Here is a 23,553-nt window from a genome sequence, read left to right on the forward strand (position 1 = left end):
CAGTATATATTTGTCATTCAATGAGTGGTGCTCTGTCTGCCTGAAAAGAAATTATTACATTTCATTTTCTGGAAAATGCTTGTCAATAATCAAACGGTGATGATAAATCATTTCACATATCTTTTTTATAAAACTAATTTTCCCCAGCTCACATTGGGCTATAAAATTAGAATTATTACTCACTGCACACACAGTATTATTCTTAAACATGTTCTGTGACTAATACAATTTTAATCATGTGTCCTGTGTCGAACTGCCATAATAATTTATTATAAATGACCTTGCAGACATAATATTAAATTCTGCTCGTGGATGGTTTACTTGCCATTTAGTGCCTCAGACTCTTGTAACAGAGCAGTATTTTGTTCCCTTTTGTGTCTCCCTCAGTCACAGCCGGGCTGAGGAAGCACAGTGGATCTAAATGCTTTATTAAATAAAACAAAAGCAAGAACACACCAGGCAATGAACAAACTAAAGAGATGGATATATTTCCTGAGAGAACTAATGATGAAAATAAGGTATTAAGCAAGATCATTTCTAGGAAAACTAGGCTCCAGGACAGCCAACAATGGTGTCACGTTCTCTTTTTGTTTCAGTTTAATTTTCAAGAAACAAAGAGAATGTGAGGTTACACTTTACTTGAAGGGGTGTGCATAAGACTGACATGACACCTTCATAATCATGACATGACACCTACATAATCATGGCATGACACATGTCATGAATATGAAGGTTTTTTATGCATGTTTATAACAACTGTCATTAAGTGTCATTCGCTTAGTTATGTCATTTTTAATACAAAGATGACATTGCTTGAGATGTCTTTGTTATGGGCTATAGTTAGGGGTAAGGGTAGGGGTAGGGTTAGGTCAAATAATGTCATATTTGCATTAAAAATGACATAACTGAGCAAATGACACTTAATGACAGTTGTCATAAACGCGCATAACAACTCCTTCACATTCATGACATGTGTCATGTCATGATTATGAAGGTGTCATGTCAGTCTTATGCACACCCCTTCAAGTAAAGTGTTACCGAATGTGACACTCTTGTCGGCCCCTCCTCAACTGAAGAATCCTTAAGCAACTGCCTATAGTTTTCCTATAAATGTCCTTGCTTAAAACCTTATTTGATGTTTTTCTCGTTCCTCACAACTCAGCATTGTTTCTCATAACAGATAGAAACTTTTTACAGATGAAACATGAAGTCAGAGAGACGATCACAACTATGTAAGGTTTGTACAGTATATGTTTTTTTATGCATTTTGGGGAATTTTATTTATAAGAAAAGAGGGATGTTTAAATGAGAATTGTGTTTATGGCCTTTAGCCTCATATAGAAGAAAACTAATTCTGTAAACAAAAACTACATTAGACTGCAACTAAATTGCAAAAACTTGCTTCAGTTTTAAGCAAGCAAAAACATATAACTGTACATTTTTATCACTGATGGAGTTTGGGTTCCTTGCCACTGTTGCCTCTAACTTGCCTAGTTAGGGACATTTAATATTCTGCCGTATTATTGATATGAATGTGCTGAGAAGTGAACTGAGATTAACAGTCCAAGTAATATATTTAAAATACATTTATTTCATTATAGTTCAAATACATTAACGTATTTACTGACATATCACTAAAGACTTAATGATTTAAAAATTATAATTAAACCTTATTTGGAATATTTCTTGTGTTTTAAAAAAAAAATGTGTTTTAATGTCACTATTGATGAGGATTGTATGATCTTTGAATAATATCAGTCTTTAAATGCAAGATATTTGAAGTGTACCTGAAGTAGTTCCTCTTCAGCACAATCGAATTCAATATAACTTTATTTGGACTTCAGCATACTTCTGCACAATTAAAGTGCATTAAGTACAAAATTGGTAACTGCAATTGAGCAGACTTTAGGGATACGAGTTTAGTATACCAAAAGTACAATTGCGAGAACTTTTAATTAAGTACATAAATATGTAAATATATTTGTAGTATACTTGGCATGAAATAAATGTTTTTCAAATACATTTTAGTATATTTCATTTTCACTACGGATGACATCTCTGTTTTCTCCAGAGCTGCTTTATAGATGAATTGGACTCATTTCATCATTGATGAACTTTACACAATCACTGAACTGAACTGACTTCAGCTAAACAATGACACTGTTGTCTTTATTAGAGTGGCTTTACAGCAGAATTTGTCTCATATTTGCATCAGTGAATAAATATTTTCATGTTTGAAATGAACCTGTTCACAATGAACGTGTACGTCAGGTTTTAGGTGGAAAGGACTTTTGTACAGGATATGCATCATCACTCAAGAATCACTGAAATGCTTTCTCAATGATCTGCTGTAACTTCTTGAGTTACTCTCTACTGTTTTATATGATCTTAAACACTACTGAAACAAAGAGTTTGTGCAATTCTGACATGGTTAACACAGTAGATCTACAAGCCACACCATTTAAATGTCATTTTAAAGGGGTCATCGGATGCTACATGCACTTTTACAAATTGTCTGAACTGAAATGTGTGTTGGCAGTGTGTGTACACAACCACCCTATAATGATAAAAATCCACCAAGTGTTTTTAAAAAAAAAATCTGGTTAAATGTTCTCCCCTTTCTCAAATCGAGCCTCTCCCACGATAGTTTGATTGACAGTAGCGTTTCAGCACAGACTGGACTGGCGTCTTACCTTAGACCCGCCCTGAGTGAGCTGTCATCAGTCCGCCATTGTTTCACCACCGGAGCAGATGTAGAGGAGAATGACTTCTAAGTGATTGAGGTGTTCTGTTGTTGGATGTAATAATGAACATAGCAGTCGTCATTTACTCCCGACATCTGAGCCGCTGAAGACGCAGTGGATTACGTTTGTTTTTGAAGGGAATGTGCCCCCGATCTACATAAATGCGTCTATGTTCGCGCGAATCATTCGTGATCCAGCTTCACCTACAGAAGAAGTGAGTATAATGTTTTTTAATGAATCTTTGAAAAACTCCTTTCCTAATAATGTGCTAATTAGCAAGTTTCACAATGAATGCGGCTAAAGTAAACAGTCTTTCTGAGAGCGGCTCGGAAGAGAGGGGCGGGGTCAGCAGAGCTCATTAACAGTTAAAGGAAAATGCTATAAAACGGCGTGCTCTGAATGTTTTATACTACCATTGAGAAATTTTAACCAAACTATGTTACAGACTTTTCATTAAGACCCCAAAGAATCATATCAACTTGTGGAAAATGGGCGTCCGATGACCCCTTTAAGGGGTATGACTGGCATTTGAATAAACAGGCTTCATTTACTCCATCATCATCATCATCATCATCATCATCATCACTCCGAAAAGTGAACCAACGTCACATAATTTCTCATTCCATGTCAATCACAATGGCAACATTGTATGCAAATTAATTAGTTGCTATATTTCATTTTTAATTAGTACACATTCATACTGATTATATTCATACAGCTCCAAAAATCTACATATTTTTATAGGCCTATTTTAAATAAGTTTAAATAGGAATGTTGGGTGTTTTCCATTTGCAAGAAGGCAAAAACAGCAGCCGTTTTTAATAAGTCTGCCAAAGTTAAACCCAGTTATGGGCTTCTGAAAACCAGAAATATTGTGAAACTGTTTCTCTCAGTGTATAATCTTTTCTCAGATTATTTATTTATTGTTTTGAAGGCATTCCTGTTTCCATCGAGTGTGCTCATCGTCCTGCTTTATCTGGGCGTTCAAAGCACTGAGAGGGATGTGAAACCTGGTGCCCTTGCTAATATCTCCAAGTATTTTGTTGACAAGTAAGTGTACTGTATTTGTACAATTTAGTAAATTAAAATCAACATATTAAATTGGTAAAATGCATGTTCAAATTGTTGCATGATGGAAAGTTGCATTCTTAGTTTCTTAAATTGTGATAATGTTAAATTGTGAAAATTTTATCTCTGCAGTGTCCAGCCAAAAACCAAAATGCAAATAGATGCTCAGTATGCAATAGCAATCTCTGTTCAACGTGCTCAGTGTACAGACGTACATGCTGATATCCAGAATGTGTTCAGCAATAAAGATGCAAAACATGTAAAAGATGAGCTCAGTAAAGGACAGAAATGTTTACTCTGCACAGACTCACGCAACGTCATTGCTGCAAGGCCAAATCGTACCACAAAGGAACATTCTGAGCATGTTCTGCTCTATCCTTTAGGTGAATCTCCCATGGACAAACTTCTAGAGCAGGCAGATCAGAATAGCTGTGTAGTTTTCTATTCTTACAACTCACCTTGTGTGAAAAAATGCATTCGTGGGGAAGACAATATTTTGAATGGTCTTTCAAACTGGATAAACACAAGAAAAAATGGAATGAATGCATTTGTCTTCAACGAGATCTGGCAGAAGGACAAAAAGAAGAATCTGGCAGAAGAATTTCTAAAGATTAATGCGGTAGTGCCTCTTTATCGGTGTAAGATAACCAGTGATGGAATGGAATGTTGGAAATGTGTGGAAAATAACAATGTGGATACTTTCTGTCTGCTTGAAAATAAATAAGCAATTTTCCTTTTCTAGAAAATGCTTATGTCAGTGATCAAAGGGTGGCATTTTAACAAATCTTTCTTTAAACGCCCAGCACACAATGGGCTATTAAAATACATCTCTGATGTATCATTCTTGAACACCTGTTCTATGCCTAATAAAATTAATTATGTATCCCTTGTGGAACCACCATAATATACACTGCATAATGTATGTAAACTTTGGAAACAACAATAAATTCTGCTCATACATTCGCTCTTGATTATTTCACACAATATTCTTTGACCAAACAACATCTGATTTGCTGCCACTAATCTGGTAAACCAGATTTTAGTTTTTCCTTAAGAGCAACATTGTATTAATCTCCACCATAAGTACAGTAGTTCACTCAGTTATGTTATAATGCTTTACAAATGCCCAGCGTTCAACACGTAGCAAAACATATCTGGTGCTGCTACTCTGCTCGTTTTTTCACACATTTGAACTTCCAAAGCAAACATTGAGTGTGATTGAACACTTGTAGCATGTGGCTCATCCTGTGGCCTCACTAGTGATTGGTAAAATAATTGTGAGATCATTCACATATACCAAACTGAGTGTCAACACAAAGCAACACACAAATGCTGCTTGCACAAGGCCAAACAGATCATGTTGAGTGTCTCAAGAAAGTAACTGCTCATACATGAACTCTATGTCTGTAAATACACTAGATAGTCGTCTAATCGATTTTAAAGGATGTTATCATTCTAGTGAACTTTGGAACACATGTTAGGTTGCAGCAACAATGTCAAATCAATTTATAATTCTACAAAGTACTTTAAGTTTTCAATAGCATATAAATTACTATAATAATAATCCAGTATCCACTCATTATATCATATAATCTTAGACATTTTATTGTCTTAAATCGTGCTGTCACATGATATGTGGTTTTTGGTTCTGGATAAATTCCCATGACCTCAGAAAAGGCTAATCTGAAAATCTCTAAAAACCTTGCTGCACCTTGATTACAGTTCATGCCTTATGGTAAGTAGCTTGAATTCATTTACAGTAGCTTCCATTCAGCTCCATTCAACAAGATTATTCTCACATTCACAGCAGCTTATGAACAATTCTACAGATTTGCTTCACATTAAAGGGGTCATATGATGCGATTTCTATTATTCCTTTTCTTTACTGTGTTATGTAGCTATTTGTACATGTATAAGATCTGCAGAGTTACAAAGCTCAAAGTCTCCCACAAAAGGATTTATTCTATCTAAAAGAGAAGGCTGATCCAGACCAGGCTAAAACACCTCATTCAAACACGCCCCCACATGTCTACGTCACGATGTGGAAATATTTGCGTAATGCCGCCCAATTGTTCATGTAAAGAAAGAAGGCGTGGTTTCAGGAACGCAGTAGTGTTGATGCAGCCATGTCAGGGAGACACTGTGTGTTTCAGTGCGAAAGCAAAAGCACTTTATTTGGCCTTCCGGAAGTAGATGCAATTAGGAATCACTGGTTAAGATTTATTTACAACAGAACAGCACAACCCAGATGTTCGAATTTGTGCAACGCATTTCATGGACGACAGTTTTGTGCACCTAGGAGAGTAGTCTACAAGGCTGGCTGTGCAAATACTATTTCTAAAAAAAAATGGGCCAATTCCGTATTTGCTATGACAATCTGGCACTTATTCTGAATCAGCGACTGTAAGTACGTTTTCTTAATAGTTTAAGTATTTGCTATTGACTGTTCAAATGAGTTTTGCGCCATGTAGAGTATCACGTCGTGTGTGTGTGTGTGTGTGTGTGTGCATGAGAGAGAGACAGGGTCACATCACAGTGGAGTCAGCTTTCTTAATCGCGGCTTGTGTACTGCAAATACATACGAGCATCATCACTGTGTCTCTCACGCGACTGTTCCCCTTTCGGGCTTGAGCTGATGGTAAAACTAAGGACATTATTTACTTTCTTTACATTTATGTTGAAAGCTGAAGCTCGCGATTATGGAAAGGGGGTGATACATTTCCGAAGCGTGCTTGTGGTGTTCGGCCAATCACAATGCACTGGGTCAGCTGGCCAATCAGAGCAGACTGTGCTTGTCAAAGGAGGGGGCTTTGTTGAAAACGACGCATTTGAGAGAGGCGGGGCATAGATGAACTACATTAATGTACAGTATTTGAAAAATAATGTGTTTTTTTAACATTAAAGCATGTCAACATATTCTGTTACACCAAATACACAAAATAATGATCTTTAAAATAGCATCATATGACCCCTTTATGAAATGCATCAGACATTTACAGATACTGAGCTACAGTGGGGAAAATATTTATTTGATCCCCTGCTGATTTTGTAAGTTTGCCCACTTACAAAGAAATGAAGGGACTGTAATTTTTATGGTAGGTTTATTTTAACTGATAGACACAGAATATCAACCAAAAATCCAGAAAAAACACATTATATAAAGGTTAGAAATTGATTTGCATTTCAGAGAGTGAAATGAGTATTTGATCCCCTACCAACCAAGAATTCTGGTTCCCACAGAAAGCAAGAAGCTTGGTGAGAAGACAACTGTTGGTGCGATTATTCGGAAATGGAAGAAATACAAAATAACCATCAATTGGCCTTGGTCTGGAGCTCCGTGCAAGATCTCGCCTCATGGGGTTAGGACGATCATGAGAAAGGTGAGGGATCAGCACAGAACTACACGGGAGGAGCTTGTTAATGATCTGAAGGCAGTTGGGAACACAGTCACCAAGCAAAACATTGGTAACACACTACGCTGCATTGGACTGAAATGCTGCAGCGCCCGCAAGGTTTCCCTGCTCAAGAAGGCACATGTACAGGCCTGTTTAAAGTTTGCCAAAGAACATCTAAATGATTCAGAATGATTCAAGGCTTGGGAGAAAGTGCTGTGGTCAGATGAGAGCAAAATTGAGCTCTTTGGCTTTACTGCCAAGGCAACAAAGAAGTGGCTCAAGAAAAAGCACATTAAGGTCATGGAGGGGCCTAGCCAGTCTCCAGACCTCAATCCTATAGAAAATCTGTGGAGGGAGCTAAAACTTCAAGTTGCCAAACAACAGCCAAGAAACCTTAAGGATTTAGAGAGAATCTGTAAAGAGGAGTGGATGAGATGTGTGCAAACCTGGTGACCAACTACAAAAAAAACCAACAAGATGTTAATTATTTTCATGAAAATACATGGTAAATTCACTCACCTTGCAATAAATGCCTCCCACGAAGCGTCAGTAACGTAACGTATCTGTCTGAAGTATTCCCTCCACACTTTCAAATTTCCTGACCCTGCCTCTGCTTCAATCTCATTGGTTGAGTCTGTAAACCAATCATTTTCCTTTCTGCCCTCAGAACATGTTTGAGTAAGTAAAACTCCCATCTGCGCTGAGCGCACCTGTTTTCTCTGATGAAGCAAGGATGCCATTTTCTATTTCTTTCTGTTTTGTTTGTGTATTTGTTTTGTGCATGTGTCTGTTTGTGTGTGGTGTGTTTGGTGCAGGTTCATAAGAGCTTCATGATTATTAGTACATAAAATATTTTTAAAGGGACACCATGTAACTTTTGGAGAACTGTGTCAAGCACAGTGAAAGCCTTTGTCTTTAAGGATATCTTCTGGGCTGAGAAAAATCCAGAACATCTTCAAAAGAACTTCAAGAAGATTGTGGCTCCACTGTATGCGAGTGTGAATGATTGTAAAGGAGTAGGCAAAATCCCCTAATTATCTTTACATTTATATTGAAGCTATCACAATAATTTATCAATTAATTTAAACTTATATTATAAAACATATATTAATGTGTTTGGACGCTATTTAAGGACACACTAGTGTAAGCTGTGTCAGTGCGTGTAAACGATATTCGTAGCATGATGAATTTAATAATCAACAAGTAGGCTACTACTGTTTGTTTTCAAATCTTGAGACAAGTAAGTTTAATGTGTCATTAAAAAAGATTGCACTACTTGGCAGTGATTTTCTTCACATTGTTGGTGAATTGGCGTCCCCTACTGGGCAGTTATTTCTACATTATTTGGAAACCATGTACAATACATAATAAATATTATTTTCCGTGCATCTACAATAAGATTATTGTATTACTACTACTACACTGCACTGTTGAACGTATACATTATTTTCTATTTTCTATCTACAGTACTGGTCAAAAGTTTGGACACATTATTATTTTTAATGTTTTTGAAAGACGTCTCGTATGCTCATCATATGTAGGCTTTTTTTTTTTTTTGAAGCCTAGAAACAAAATTGTAAATGTGTTAGTTTAATAATTACAGTTCATAAATATTAATCACCAACACTGTAAAATTGATAAGATCAGTAAATTATGAAAACATATGTTTTACTTTGACTCATCTAAATGCATTAAGCAAGATTCAACTAATTGTTTTAAGTCAGTTTAATTTAATATGAAATGACTTAAATAGCCAAGTTCATTGTACTTAAAAATTAAAGGCAGCAAATGTTTTATTTTTTATGAGTCATATATGTCATACATGGGATTTTTTTTTTTCTTTCACTTACTTCTCTTTCTCTTTCTCTCACAGTTTAATTTCACTTTGACAGGAAGACCAGAAGTCTTTAAATTCAAGCGAAATGAAACACATTTCCCCACTAGTGATTCAACCTCTGCAATAGAGCCACACTGCTGTTCTTTGGGGCAAAGCAAATCATATTTGAGTTGTATTTCTGTCAAGGTAGGAACTTAATACGATCCAAAAATATGACTTTATCATGTTGTCTGCTTTTAAAAAGAAATCGTTTACAATTATGTATTATGCATCTGTAATATTCCTGTAACTTGTAACGTGCCTGGGGGCCTCATTAATAACAGTTGCGTAGCCTACGCACAAAACCTGCCCTGACAGAGGCGTACGCCACTTCCTACGCAAAAGGTGGAATTTACAAAAAAAAAAAAAAAAAAAAAAAAAAATTAAAAAAAAAAAAAAAAAAAAAAAAAAAAATTTGCGCACCTGCACGCAAACTCTGACCCATGCGTACGAACTTTTTTTCCTGGAGAAAGAAAAGTAATGAAGTAAACACCGATTTTAAACTGTTTTCATTTCATCATATACATTTACATTAAATATTCCACTCTCATTAATAGAGATAAGCACTGAAATTATATAAAGTCAGTACGCAGAAGTTAAACCAGAATTATATGAATTTAGACATAGCCTATTTGTAGTGGATGCGCTTGATTACTTTTCCTGTGGTATGTTATGTTTTAATGACAGCGAGGTGTACTATAGGTGCACATATATTTATATGTTATGAGAAAATATTTTTAGCGAGAACAATGATCAATGATGCGATAATTTTTCGACATTGTGGCGGACACTTCTGGATTCGGTGGAACGGTCTATTGTCCGGTTTGAATGGGACCAATGATAATAGCTTGTACAACTTGCTGCACCGAGGTGTTGATGTCGTGTGAAGGCATCTCCACAACATTATGAAAAATGCCACTGTATTTGAAGGAAAGATTTGCACGTTTCCTTTTTAAAATAATTTGTCAATGAGTCAGAGTCAGATGATTGTTTTTACACTGCAATAAATATAGGTCTATATATTTCCGCTAAAAATAGCTAAAAGATGTTCACCTTATCAGCAAAACTGAATTAATTTAATTTGATAAAAAAAAAAACAATTGAAATATTATTGGGCCAGTGGAAATGAATGAGATCAACTCTATTCTAAATATTTTTTCTGAGAACTATTTTAAACAGTTTTTATGGATAGTTTCATATATTTATTCTAAAACATAACAAGGATACCGGATGATTTTTAGCAATAAAAATGAATGTGTATGGCACAAATGTCATTTATAGTCTGTATCTCATATTTCCTTAATGTCTTTTGACGGTGTTAAACATGGTGTCACGTGGATGGAAATGTGCATGGGAATGATATGCAGATGAGGTTATGCATAGTAAAACTAATCGTTGTAAGCTCCATATGGTGATTTCGGGGAGTCGTGGTGGAGATGCACGTACGCACAATCTTCCCCTGACTGTGGTTTATAAAGGGATTTTAGCGCAGGTTCTGACATACGCATGGTTTTATAAACCTGAAAACTTTTGAGCATACTCAAAATCTAGTTTTTGAGCTTACGTACACTTTTAGGATGAAATCTACGGAGAGTTTTAAAAATGAAAGCCCTCGACTGTGTTTTTCAAAAGCATGGTAAGCTAAGTTGATCGTAGAGTCAATGCTTTTGGGAAACCCATGAATGAACTGCTCCTATAAAAATCTTCCCGGTGTACTGAAATTTGTTATGACATCCACTTCAAACATTGCAATGCTAACTTTCTTTAACTCTACAATACCTAAATCCACTACAGCAGCTAAAAGGAAATCATTCATGTGACTGGAAAGAAAGCGAGGCTTCGTTTCCCGGTGAACATGTGATTCTCTGAAAACATGTGATTTTCAGCTCTTTATCAGCCACAATGGAAATCGAGTGAAAGTGAAACCCGTAAACAACTTCAACAATAATTTATCTTTGTACAGTGGCGGTTCTACATTGAATTACACCCTGGGCGAGACCCCCTTCAAGCGTCCCCCCCCCAATATGTTATTATAACAACATAAGTTATAGAGAAAATTATATTTCTCAATTGTACAAATCCTTCATTAGAACATTTGAAAAACACACTTAAGAGAATCCAGTTATTTAACTATTGCAATTACAACTGGAAAAACACTTTTTAAGGTGCACAATCTCCACCTCCAACATTGCCAAAAGACAATGAACACAATTCTGCACAAAATATGACACTATAAGTTATCAGAAATTAAATAAATATACACTATACACTGTATCTAATTTGCATATTAATGTGTTCTTGGAGCAAAATTTAATGAAAAAAGAAGTGTAATAATTGGAGTAATAATTGGCAACATTTTAATAATAATATCTAATATTTCATAGGAATATTGATGTATAATTTATTTCCATATTCACTTGTGTCTCCCAAAATGCCTGATAAACATGATTTAAGTCCTGATGTCCTCTACAGTGGACATGTATGAAATCAATGCCCTGTTCTGTAACAGAAAGTCATTTTTTGATTTGAAACCCCATAACGTTTTGACATAACGTCTGAGATGTTGGTTTATGAAATACAATTTGAAAAGTAGTCCGATTTAAATTATAATTACACAGATTTGAAAATTCCATTGGCTAATTACAGGCCCTAACGTTAACCCAGCTGATGGAAATAAATAATAACTGAACTTGTAACAGTTTTGTTGCAAAGCACAATATTATGGTGAAATTAGATCTCGTGTTTGTTGAGTTAAAACGGAATTATTGTTGTATAAGCATAGCAAGCATCATAGCAAAAAGGCTAAAAAACTTAAGAGTTATACCCACCAATTAACATTAGCCCTTCATTCATGACATGGATATCCTAATAATCATACAGAGAGAACATAGTTGCATACCTTTATCTTTTGCTCGTTTCTCCTCTTCTTCTTTTCTTTTTTTTCTAAATTGGGCACCTGATGGCTTTGACCTTTTCCTGTCCATCTCTGTGTTTATTTGGCACTCGACAATCAACAGATTTCCCATCCCCCCAACACTGTCACTCACGACCAGAAGTCAAGACTAAACCAATTCACCTTGGTGACCACATAATCGTTTTGTATTACCTATTTTTATTAGCCATTTCACACAATTCAGAAAAACTAAAATGTGCAGGAACTATAGGCCTGTATTTATAATATTATGAATGAAATGTGCGTTATTTGGAAGAAAGTCGAGGTGTGACTGACTTTAGCCCACTAATTCCATTAGAGTATTGCTCTATACAGTGGACCCCCCCCTTGTCCATTTCATTTGGGAGAGACCCAGAGGTGAACTGTCCCCCATGTCGCTCCCCTTTCCCCTTCTCACACAGCTTCTGTGCACGGCACCTTCTCAGCAAGCAGGGGCGCCAATTTGCCAATTCCCCACAGAGTGAAATGATAGATAATAGAAAACCGCTTCGCGGCGACGGCGCAGAGGATTTTTTTTTTAACTGCTCGTGCCGCTCCCCATGTATCATGAAAAAATGCTGCCCTGGGCGGCTGCCCGGTTCGCCCGTGCCAAAAAACTGCTACTGTCTTTGTAGATTCATGACATATTATAGATAAGCGGCAGCTCATTGAGTTCCCTTTCGATACTACACTCGCACTTCGTCTTTGCTAGACGCTATGGGAAAAAGTAATTTTTTCTCCTGAACTGAAGCCTTTTTCAATCACGCAGTGAAACTGCATGGCCATTGGTTCGTGCAGTATGTTTTAAAAACGAACCAATGGCTCGGCAGCGGTGCTGCACAAACCTATGGCAGCGAAGCCCACCAGAATGGGCGGAGTCATCTGACTATATAAGTGGCCGCTTCGCCATAGGATTCAGATTTCTTCTCCTTCAACAACGACGATGTTCTTCGCATCTCCGCTGACTGAAGAGCCTGTTCACCGTTGACATGCCTCGCAGTGGAACAACTCTGCCCGGCTGATTCAGCGCCTTTCGCCGCTTTCAGCGATGTGCAGCAGTAGTGTGGTTTCCCTGCCGCCATCCGGCGAGATAATAAAGAGCAAATTTCTACGGCGTTGTTTCAATTGCCGCGCCGTTACTGTGGTATGTGCAGGGCTCCCTCGCATGCCGATGACGGCCATCGTGAGTGCGTTTCCTGCTTGGGGAAATCCTACGTGGAATCCGCGCTCACCGAGACCAATTGTGCTCAACTGTGAGAGCATGAGTCTCGTGCGCTCGTGGATAGCTTTCTTTGCTGAAAGCAACCTCGCACCCCCCCCCCCCCCGTTTTCTTCCTCCCAGGAGCCTGTGAGGAAAAAACAGAAGGGCAGAGGATCTCAGCGCTCGGATGATCTGGTGTAATTCGGTGGGAGTGACGAGGAGCTGCTGGATGACAGCATGTCGCTGTCCCCTCGCCAGCGATCCTCTCCTTTTTTTCCGGAGGTCCACGACGAGCTCACCAGACTCACCATACTCTGCCCGCCTCCGTTGTGCTGCTTCATCCGCCCTCACCTCGGTCGACAGCGCTGAAGGCAAGGGGTATGAGAAGTTGCCTCCACTCGACGAGGCAGTGGCCGCGCATCTCTGCCCGCCCACTGCGATCGGCTGGAAGGCTAAGGCTGCCCATCCATCCAAGCCATGTAGGGTGACGTCAGCCCTCACTGGTGTGGGGAAACTTACTCATAGGCTGGGCAAGCGGCCTCGGCGCTCCACTCAATGGCCGTGATCCAGGTCTTCCAGTCAAAGCTCCTTGCCAGCACAGACGAGTCAAACCCGGACGCTCAGGGAGCTGAGGAGCGCGACAGACCTGGCTTTGCGAGCAACAAAGACCACGACTCAGGCTATTGGAGCGCCACCGATGGCTGACCCTGACCGAGATCAAGGACGCTGACAAGGTGCCATTCCTAGACGCCTCGGTCTCTCCCAACGGTCTGTTCGGGCCAGCGGTCGAGGGCTTCCCTGAGCGCTTCACTGAAGCACAGAAGTCATCCCAAGCCATGCGACACTTCCTACCCAAGCATTCCAGCTCTGCAGCTGCCTTGAGTCGCCCCAAGTCTGCACCGACTCAGCAGCCCGCGAAGCCTGCACCTGCGGCGGCCGCTGCCACCCAGAAAGCCTGAGCCTCGAAGACGTTCCCGCTCAGCCCAGCGCTACCCATTTCTGAAGCGCCTGGGCCCCCTGCCTAAGCTAGTGCTGGACCTGACGCCTCCGGCGTCATCCTGAGCAAAGGAGCAGGAAGAGGAGGGGGCCAAGTCTCGCTGCTGCCGGACCACCCCCCAAGCTGCCTCCCCAAGTCGCCTACTTTCACATCCAGATAGCCCCCCATCACAGGCTATTCGCCTTAGAGGGAGTGGCTTATCAATACACGGCCCTTCCCTTCGGGCTGTCGCTGGCTCCACGCACCTTTACGAAGTGCATAGATGCGGCTCTTTCCCTTACAGGCGGGAATCCGCATTCTCAACTACCTCGACGACTGGCTCATTCTGGCACAGTCGAAGGCGGAGTCACTATCTCACAAAGCCCTTCTCCTCAGCCATTTGGAATGCTCAGGGTAAACTTTGCCAAGAGCGCCAGCGAGTCTCATTCCTGGGAACCATATTCGACTCGGCTCAAATGAAAGCGAAGGTCACAAAATAGTGTGCCCTGAGCATACGGGCGGCTCGTGGCCTCCTTCAAGGCTGGTGCCTCTCACCCCCTCAAGAGGTTTCAGAAAATGCTAGGCCTCATGGCTGCAGCATCTCCAGTGCTACAGTTGGGCCTGCTGCGAATGCGCCCCCTCAGGTTTCATCCTACTCATGGCGTCATGGAAGCCTGATTATCAGGTTAAATCAGGCCTGTGTAACAGGGCCTTACCCTCTGGATGAACACTCAATGGATGGAACAGGAAGTTCCACTGGGAATGGTCAACAGGAGGAAGGTGGTTATGACAGATGCTTCCTACACAGGTTGGGGAGCTCTGTGTAAAGGGAAACCGACGTTCGGCCACTGGTCGATAGCGGAAAGAAGTCTGCACATCAACTGTTTCGAAATGTTGGTGGTATGGCGGGGTTGTCAAACCTTTCTACCAGACCTCAAGGGACATCATTTCTTGGTCTGTTCGGACAGCATGACGGTGGTGTCCTACATAAATCGCCTATCCTCGAAGCGGCTCCTTGTACTAGTAGAGTGCCTCTTGGAATGGGCCCAGCTTAACTTACGTTCGCTGAGAGCAGTACACGTTTCGGGCATATTGAACCGAGGAGCGGATATGTTGTCATGAAGCAAGGTCCCCTCAGAAGAGGGGATGCTTCATCCACAGACAGTTAAAAAAATTTGGGAAGTCTTCGTCAGGGCGGATGTAGACCTCTTCACCTCAGAAGACAATTCTCACTGCCCAATCTATTTTTCCAAGGACAAGGATGCGTTGGCCTACGACTGGCCCAAACTCCTCTACGCTTTTCCCCTGGTTGCCCTGATTCCACAGGTAATCAGGCAGATCAGGGAACAGAAATGCAAAGTGCTCCTGGAGGTCCCGCTCTGGAGAAACCAGCATTGGTTGACAGAGCTATTGCAGCTACTAATAGCAGACCCGTGGCCTAATCTGCTACTAGCGCTAGCATCAGTCAAGCGAGCGGGGGACTTGCAGGCACTTTCTATAAGCCCTAATTGCTTGGAGTTCAGGCCTGGCGACTCCAAGGTCATCCTGAAACCAAGGCATGGCTATGTACCTAAGGTGCTCTCGACTCCATTCAAAGCACAGGTTATCAACCTCTCTGCGCTTCGTCCCTCAGAGGAGGACAAGGAGTTTAATTTATTCTGCCCCGTTAGGGCTCTGAAAGTCTACATCGAGTGTTCCGCCCAGTTTAGGCAGTCGGAACAACTTTTTGTTTGCTTCGGTGGCCGCACTAAAGGACACCAGGTCACGAAGCAGAGACTTTCTAAGTGGATAATTGGTGCTATTTTGCTAGCCTAATCTTCCTTAGGCCTACAATGCCCCGTTGGAGTACGAGCCCACTCAACTAGAGGCACCGCCTCCTTGTGGGCGTGGTCTAGCGGCATGACCATTGCACAAACTTGTGCGGCGGCTGGCTGGGCCTCACCGTCCACTTTTTCTAGGTTCTATAACCTGGATGTCCCTGCCTTGCAGGCAAGGGTTCTTTCTGCTTAACTGACACGCAGTTCGCTCTGAGTGCAGCTTGGATGTAATATGCCCAGACCTTTCAGAGAGATTACTTGTGCGCTCTTGGCCCCCATGGGTGCTGAGGCTGCGCAAGTCTTCTGGAACGATCTATCAGCTGGGTGAGGCCTTCATGAGGCTTAGCCCGTTAGCCTGGAGGGATTTATTGTTCTTGTTCTCTTGGGCCCTGAGGTGCTGAAGACAAGAATTATCATTGTCGTTCCTCTGCCATGGCTAGGTGTGATTGTACTGTTCCCATGGCGTCTAGCAAAGACGCGGTACGAGTGTAGTATCAAAAGGGAACATACTCAGTTACAAACGTAACCTTGGTTCCCTGAGATATGGGAACGAGTACTGCGTTGCTAGCCTTGCCAAGCAGCTGCACGATTCAGTAGTCGCTTCAGTTGAAATAACCTGAATCCTATGGCAAAGTGGCCGCTTATATAGTCAGATGACTCCTCCCATTCTGGCGGGCTTTGGCAAGCGTGGTTGCCACAGGTTTGTGCAGCACCGGTGCCGAGCCATTGGTTTGTTTTTAAAACATACTGCACAAACCAATGGCCGTGCAGTTTCACTGCATGATTTAAAAAGGACTTTTTTCCCATAGCGTCTAGCAAAGACGCAATACTCGTTCCCGTATCTCAGGGAACCAAGGTTACGTTTGTAACAGAGTACGATATCTGAGTCTGATTTTATATACCCTTTTTTGCGTATTGATTACCGCATTTGTATAACCACACACATACCATAGTTAAACTGTTTTTTGTAGCAAAACAATAGTTACTTTGTGGTTATGGAATAACTACAATAACCATGTTTTTAATGGTTTTATTTGTAGTAAAATCATAGTTAATTTTCTAGTTTTATGGCTGGACAATGACAATGATATACTGTTTGAGATCTAGCTATATTGTACTTATATAATAAATTTTATTCCTAAACACTCAAACCATGAAAAAAAAATTTGCAGCAACGATCTGGGCCGACATGTTTATCTCTGGGAACTTCTGGCTGAATCCGAAATTGTCCCCTATTGTGACAGTATGGACCTTGTTTTCTGTGTTTCCTTGTTCTCCCACCTTGCTTTTGTTCATTGACCTAGTTTCTGTCTCCTCTTGATTTCATTAGTTAGTTCACCTGTGTCTTGTTAATTATCCTCATTTGGTCTGTGTACTTTAGTTCCCCATTTAGTTCAGTTCGTTGTCAGCTATTGTAGTTGAGTATGCAGCTTGTGTTTCCCTGTTTGTCTATTAGATCTTCATCATCTTGAATTATTATTAAATGCTTATTGAATCATCTTCGTCTCCATGCGCCTATCTCCCACAGTAGTGTGACACTCATTCACTATTCCTTACATTAGTCCACTAATACAGTTTACTTGAATGAGTGAATGCTGAGGGTGCCGGAAGTACTGCCACATTTGCATAATTTGTGCTTGCTGTTTAATAATCATTTGAAACTTATTAGCAAACTGGCAGCTCCAGTATTAATGAAAGGATTTATCTTGAACTCTGTCTTGGAAACTAGATATAAGCCTTACTTAAACAATTTAATAATAAATTAAAAAGTGCCGTGGACCAGCAGTTTGTAAAATGAATAGATGATTCACGAAATCGTATTCCCAAGCTTATCTCATATTATTTTTGATTAGATGTAAAATCTTCACAGTATCCATGCTTTAACTTCAGTGAAATATGGCATTTGACAAATATTGTTGCTTTTCTTGGCGAAACAGCTCTTATTACAAGACAGAAGTCAAAATTCACTGGAAAGAAATGGCAGAATCAGCAGTGAATCGGTTTGTGGATCAGTTCAGCTGTCCAGTCTGTTTGGATGGACTGAAGGAGCCGGTGACGATTCCCTGTGGACACAGTTACTGTATGAGCTGCATTACTGACTGCTGGGGCCAGAAGGAGCAGGGGCCGCCGTACCGCTGTCCCCAATGCAGAGAGAGCTTCAGTCAGAGACCTCTACTGAAGAAGAACACTCTGATAGCTGAGATGATGGAGACGCTGCAGCAGACAGCCCTACAAACGGCTGCTGTGGACTGTGATGTTTGCACTACAGAGAAGAGCAGAGCTGTAAAGTCCTGTCTGCAGTGCTTGGCCTCCTTCTGTCAAACTCACCTGCAGCCTCACTATCAATCTCCAGCGTTTATGCAGCACAAACTAGTCAAAGCCTCCAGAAACATTCAGGAGAACATCTGCCTCAGTCATGGGAAAATTCTGGAGATATACTGTCAGGACGACTGTCAGAGCATTTGTTGTTTGTGTACTGATAATCATAAAGGACACAGTGTTGTGTCTGTGGATTCAGAATTGACTAGGAAAAAGGTAATATTGACGATAATAAAATATGCATAAAATATTTTAATAATAATTGTTGTTGTTATTTTGTATTATCTTGTTTTTATTTAGACAGTCATTTCAATTCACCTTGTTATGCCCATTTACCAGACTGGAAAGGGGTCTATTATTGTGAATTATTGTTTTATTAATTTTGTATGTTTACATCCTCAGGAAGAGTTAAAGGAGACAAAGGAGTTGTGTCAAAAGCTGATCCAGGAGCGAGAGAGAGGTCAGCGGCAACTCAGTGAAGCTCTGAAGCTTCTTACAGTACGTTTCTTTATGTCTTCTTTAGGTTTAAAGTTTGTTTGATACACAAAGGTAGATAAGTAGACAGTTACCAATGGGTTTTAAGATCCAAAAATGCTATAAAATTAGTGACAGACAGTTCATCATGTTCTTATTGAGACGTCTCATTTTGTAGCCTGACAAACACTTGTTTACTGTCTGTTTACACTGAACAGAAGCAGCTTAATTTGACTGCTCGAACATTTAGAGAACTTACCAAAAATTGCTTACATTAATTGCATTTATTTTGGTTAGTGTGCCAAAACTAGTCACAATAATGATCTGCATGATCACATCTTTCTCCAACAGAGTTCAGCACTAGAGACCATGGATGACTTTGAGAAGGTCTTCACTGAGCTCATCTGCTCTCTTGAGAAGAAACGCTCTGAGATTAAAGAGCAGATCAGAGCTCAGGAGAAGACTGAGATAGATCGAGCAGAGGAACTTCACAGACATCTGGATCAAGAGCTGACAGAACTCAGAAAAAGACAAACCAAGATCGAAAAGCTTATGATTACTGATGATCAGATCCATTATCTGAAGGTAATACAAATAATTTCTAGGGCTGTGCTGGTCAACTTGACACCCACGCCACCACAGTGTCCGAGTGGCACGCCAAAACACTTTTTTTGTATGTGAATGCTGTTGAATATTATGATACAAGTGAAGTACAAAGCTTTCTTTACAAAATAAATAATAGGTTTGCAATTAAATGTTACTTTGCAAACATGGAACATTCTGTATTCTGTTTTGCAATCTGCTTACCTGTTTTTCACAAATGTAACAATTTTCCATGAAATATTACATTGCACATGGAATCTCTTGTTTAAAAAAAAACACTGTAGGACAGTGTCACGCCCATGGCCTGCCCCTTTGTTCCTGTGTTGTGTTTTTCTCCCAATGTGCTCCGTGACCCAGTTTTCCTGGTGTTGATTGTGTTCATTCTGTTCAGGTGTGTCTTAGTAATTATCCTCGTTTAGTCTTGTGTATATAGTGGGTTCTATTCCTTGGTTCCTTTGTCTGGTGTCTATCATCCATCCCTTGTGCTACGTGTGTGTTCCTTCTTGTAAGTCTTGCTGCAATCTCAAGCCCGCCGGCTGCTCTGAAGTCAAGCCTGCCGGCCGTTCCATTGTCAAGTCCGTCGGCCACTCCATCGTCAAGCCCGCCGGCCAATTCCCTCCCAAGCCCTCAGCTGACAGCAGCTGTCTCCTTTGCTCAAAAAAGGAGGATGCGGAGGAAGAGACTGTGGGCTCCAGCCCCTGAGTCCACTCCAGTGTCGGCTCCAGCCCGAGTCCACTCCAGTGTCGGCCTCAGCCCCTGAGTCCGCTCCAGTGTCAGCCCCAGTCCCCGAGTCCTCTCCAGTGTCGGCCCCAGCCCCTGAGTCCGCTCCATTGTCGGCTCCAGCCCCTGAGTCCGCTCCAGTGTTAGCTCCAGCCCCGGAGTCAAAACCAGAGAGAGAGTCTGTTCCCAAGTTAAACCCAGAGAGGGCCCCTGTTCCCAAGTCCAGCCCAGAAAAGACTCCTGTTCCCAAGTCCAGCCCAGAGAGGGCTCCTGTTCGCAAGTCCAGCCCAGAGAGGGCCCCTGTTCCCGAGTCAAGCCCAGGGAGGGCCGCTGCTCCTACATCAGGCCCACTGAGGGCCTCAGAACCTGAAATTTCCGCCAAGGAATTTCCCCCACTCCGCCATGGCCCCCTGAACTGTCTTCTTTGGCAGCGCAAAAGCAAATGCCTTGAAGCAGTGGAAGATAATTTTTTTTTTTTACAACTGTCACTTGCTTAAACTTTGGGAGAAGACTGGAAGATATTAGAAAAGAGATGGCCTCTATCAATGCTCATATCTACGGTTTCCATGCCAGAACTCAAAGACGTACACCACTACTGTTCCAAAAGCACAAGAAAAATCAGCTCCAATTTGCAAGAAGTTTTGGGATTCTGTTCTGTGGAGTGATGAGACAAAACTGGAACTTTTCGGAACTATGAATCAGCGGTATGTCTGGCACTGGAAACCTGCAGCGTGTGGAAAGCAAGATGGATTTAAGTATTAGGAAATCCTAGGAGAAAACATCATGCCGTCTGTGAGGAAGCTGAAGCTTGGGTGTCACTGGACCTTCCAACACAACGATGATCCCAAGCATACTTCAAATTCCACCAAGGCTTGTTTGCAGAATATTCTACACTGACCATCACAGTCACCTGACTTGAGCCTGATAGAAAATCTATAGTGGGATTTGAAGAAGGCGGTTGCAGCACGTTAACCCAAGAATATTACTGAACTGGAGGCCATTGCTCATGAGGAATGGGCAAAAATTCCTATGGAACGCTGCCCGAAGCTGATGTCTGCCTATGCATCTTGTTTGCAGCAGGTCGTAACAGCAAAAGGGTGCTCCACTAACAACTAAAGATGTTTGCCATGAATGTGTTGTATAATTTTGAGACTGCAGAAGTCATTAAAAGTTGCATTTTCAGTTGAATTTGGGGAAACCACTTATAACATTCACTGTGTTGAGCAATTTCAATTACTTTTGTTTAATTTGTTCATTGCAAACAGCTGAAAATCTGTAAATTTTGCCAATAAACCTGATTTGCAATGGGGTTGAATAATTTTGATTGCAACTGTATATCCCCAAACACTGAACCACCGTCACAGCGCTAGTCATTTTATCACTGTATACTACCATGTTTCTGTACTTACTCACTGTTTCACATTTTTCATTGTCTTTTACGTAACAAAAAGTGCTGTATTTTTCTCATTTCAGAGCGGTCAGTCTGCGTGTGCTTTACCCACGTTTGAAAACGTTCCCATGACTCAACACACTCTGTTTTTTAAAGACATTTCAATCTCAATGTTTAAAGAGGTTTTGGAGGATGTCTTTCAACAACAAACAGCAAGAATATCCAGAGAAGGTCTGAATATTTTGATATGTTATATTGCCATTCATACTCTGTACGGTTAAACCAACAAATTAACCGTATGCATGTTTTGTTTTGATTCTTCAGTGTCGAATGTCTATGTTACAAACCCTCCAGAACCAAAAACCCAAAATGATTTTTTGCAGTGTAAGTGTGATCGAGGTTTCTTCAAAGGAAACACTTATTAACCGATACGTATCAGTGGATACAATGTGTTACAGTATGACCATTTTGGAACCAAAGTGTACTTTGTTCAACATTTGTTTTTTGTGCATTTCTCCTCCTCAGATTTCTTTGATCTTCACTTGGATCTGAACACTGCACACAATAACCTCAAACTGTCAGAAGACAACAGGAAAGTATTATCTTCAGATAAAGCTCAGCAATATCCTGATCAACCAGAGCGATTTAATGAGCGTCCCTATATCTTGTCTAGAGACGGTTTGTACGGTCGCTTCTACTGGGAGGTCAAGTGCAGTGGGGATGAATGGGCTGTAGGAGTTTGTTACAGTGGAATTAGACGTAAAGGAAGCACTGTTGACTGTGCACTTGGCTTCAACAAAATGTCATGGAGACTGGGTTATTATCTGCAGAATTTCAGTTTCATTCATGCACAAGAAAAAGTCCCAATCCCTGTTGCCTCTAGAGTAGGAGTGTATCTGGATCACAGAGCAGGAACTCTGTCCTTCTACAGCGTCTCTGACACAATGACTCTCCTTCACAGAGTCCAGACCACTTTCACTGAACCCTTATACCCTGCGTTTAAGGCTGGATGTGGTTCATCTGTCAGGATCATAGAGCTGAAAAAAGACCAAGCATCCACCTTATTTTGCAACGTGGACGAAAGCTGTCTTTATGAACGTGTGAGATTCCTCTTGATTTAACAGAATTGATACCATAAATTAACTGAACTATTCATAAATGCAAGAGGTCATTATGTTCGAGTGTAGCGCAGGGTAAATTTCCACCACTTTTTCCACATTAAATATATTCTTAAAAAAATTATTAAATGGTTATGCTCTCATTAATCATGATTTAATAATAATAAAAAAAATCTATTTTTTAGATTTATTCCATTGGTTTTTGAGGTAAAATTACCTACCTATATATATATATATTAGAAAATTACCTTTTTTTTTTTTTTAGATAACAGTGATTTGAACATTAAAATGGGATTTGTAAACAAATAATTGATTTAGATTTGAATGATGGTTCTTTTCATTTCAAAGTGGAATGTGATTTTTAAGGTAATAAAACCCTTATTAGAATTGGTGCAGAAAACCCTCTGTCCCAATTTTGCGTGTGCTTTTATAATTTAATTTAAAAATTATTAAAATGTATATAATCATAATGCTACATTTCAGACATCTTTATTATTTATCACAAAATGTAGGCCAAATATCAGTTCATAGTCTGTTATTTTTATGACATACCTTTAGCTAAAAATAAGTGTATAGTTTATAGAACTGTACTGTGTGTGTAATTCACATGTATTGCATTGACTGAGATTTTGACATTTAATTTGTCAGTGATTTAACTAAATTGTCAAAATACATAGATTCATACAGAATGTTTAATTCAGCATTTTACATTAAAAAAATATCAAAAGTATTTATCATATTCTGCTGAAACGTCAGCTGTGAACAATTGTGGTCAAGATAATCTGCTTTCATGATTTTCAATCTTGTTTTTTAAGCCTAGAAATAATCTATTTTAAATGTTTTAAGTTTAATAATTACAGTCCAATAATGTTCACCAGTCGATCATATGTAATAAATAAATACATTAAAAATAAACATTA

General features: G+C 40.2%; 2 protein-coding genes across 2 annotated transcripts in view; both read left to right on the plus strand.

Annotated features, from left to right (window-relative positions):
- Positions 1-14,175, plus strand: part of LOC107565159 (uncharacterized) — an 18,336-nt gene extending 4,161 nt beyond the window's left edge. Inside the window, 3 exon segments of the mRNA XM_016250373.1 lie at positions 3,679-3,794; positions 3,945-4,580; positions 13,896-14,175. Of these exon segments, the coding sequence (XP_016105859.1) occupies positions 3,679-3,794; positions 3,945-4,580; positions 13,896-14,175 (1,032 nt within the window).
- Positions 9,163-22,724, plus strand: LOC107565147 (tripartite motif-containing protein 16-like protein). Its single transcript, XM_016250360.1, has 7 exons — positions 9,163-9,230; positions 17,947-18,544; positions 18,731-18,826; positions 19,154-19,387; positions 21,599-21,746; positions 21,840-21,899; positions 22,041-22,724. The coding sequence occupies exons 2-7, from the start codon at positions 17,987-17,989 to the stop codon at positions 22,634-22,636; spliced, it is 1,692 nt and encodes a 563-aa protein (XP_016105846.1). The 5' UTR covers positions 9,163-9,230; positions 17,947-17,986; the 3' UTR covers positions 22,637-22,724.
- The last annotated feature ends 829 nt before the right edge of the window (positions 22,725-23,553 follow it).

Source organism: Sinocyclocheilus grahami, unplaced genomic scaffold, assembly GCF_001515645.1.
Source record: "Sinocyclocheilus grahami isolate Dianchi unplaced genomic scaffold, SAMN03320097.WGS_v1.1 scaffold984.1, whole genome shotgun sequence".
In the NCBI taxonomy this organism is placed as follows: Eukaryota; Metazoa; Chordata; class Actinopteri; order Cypriniformes; family Cyprinidae; genus Sinocyclocheilus; species Sinocyclocheilus grahami.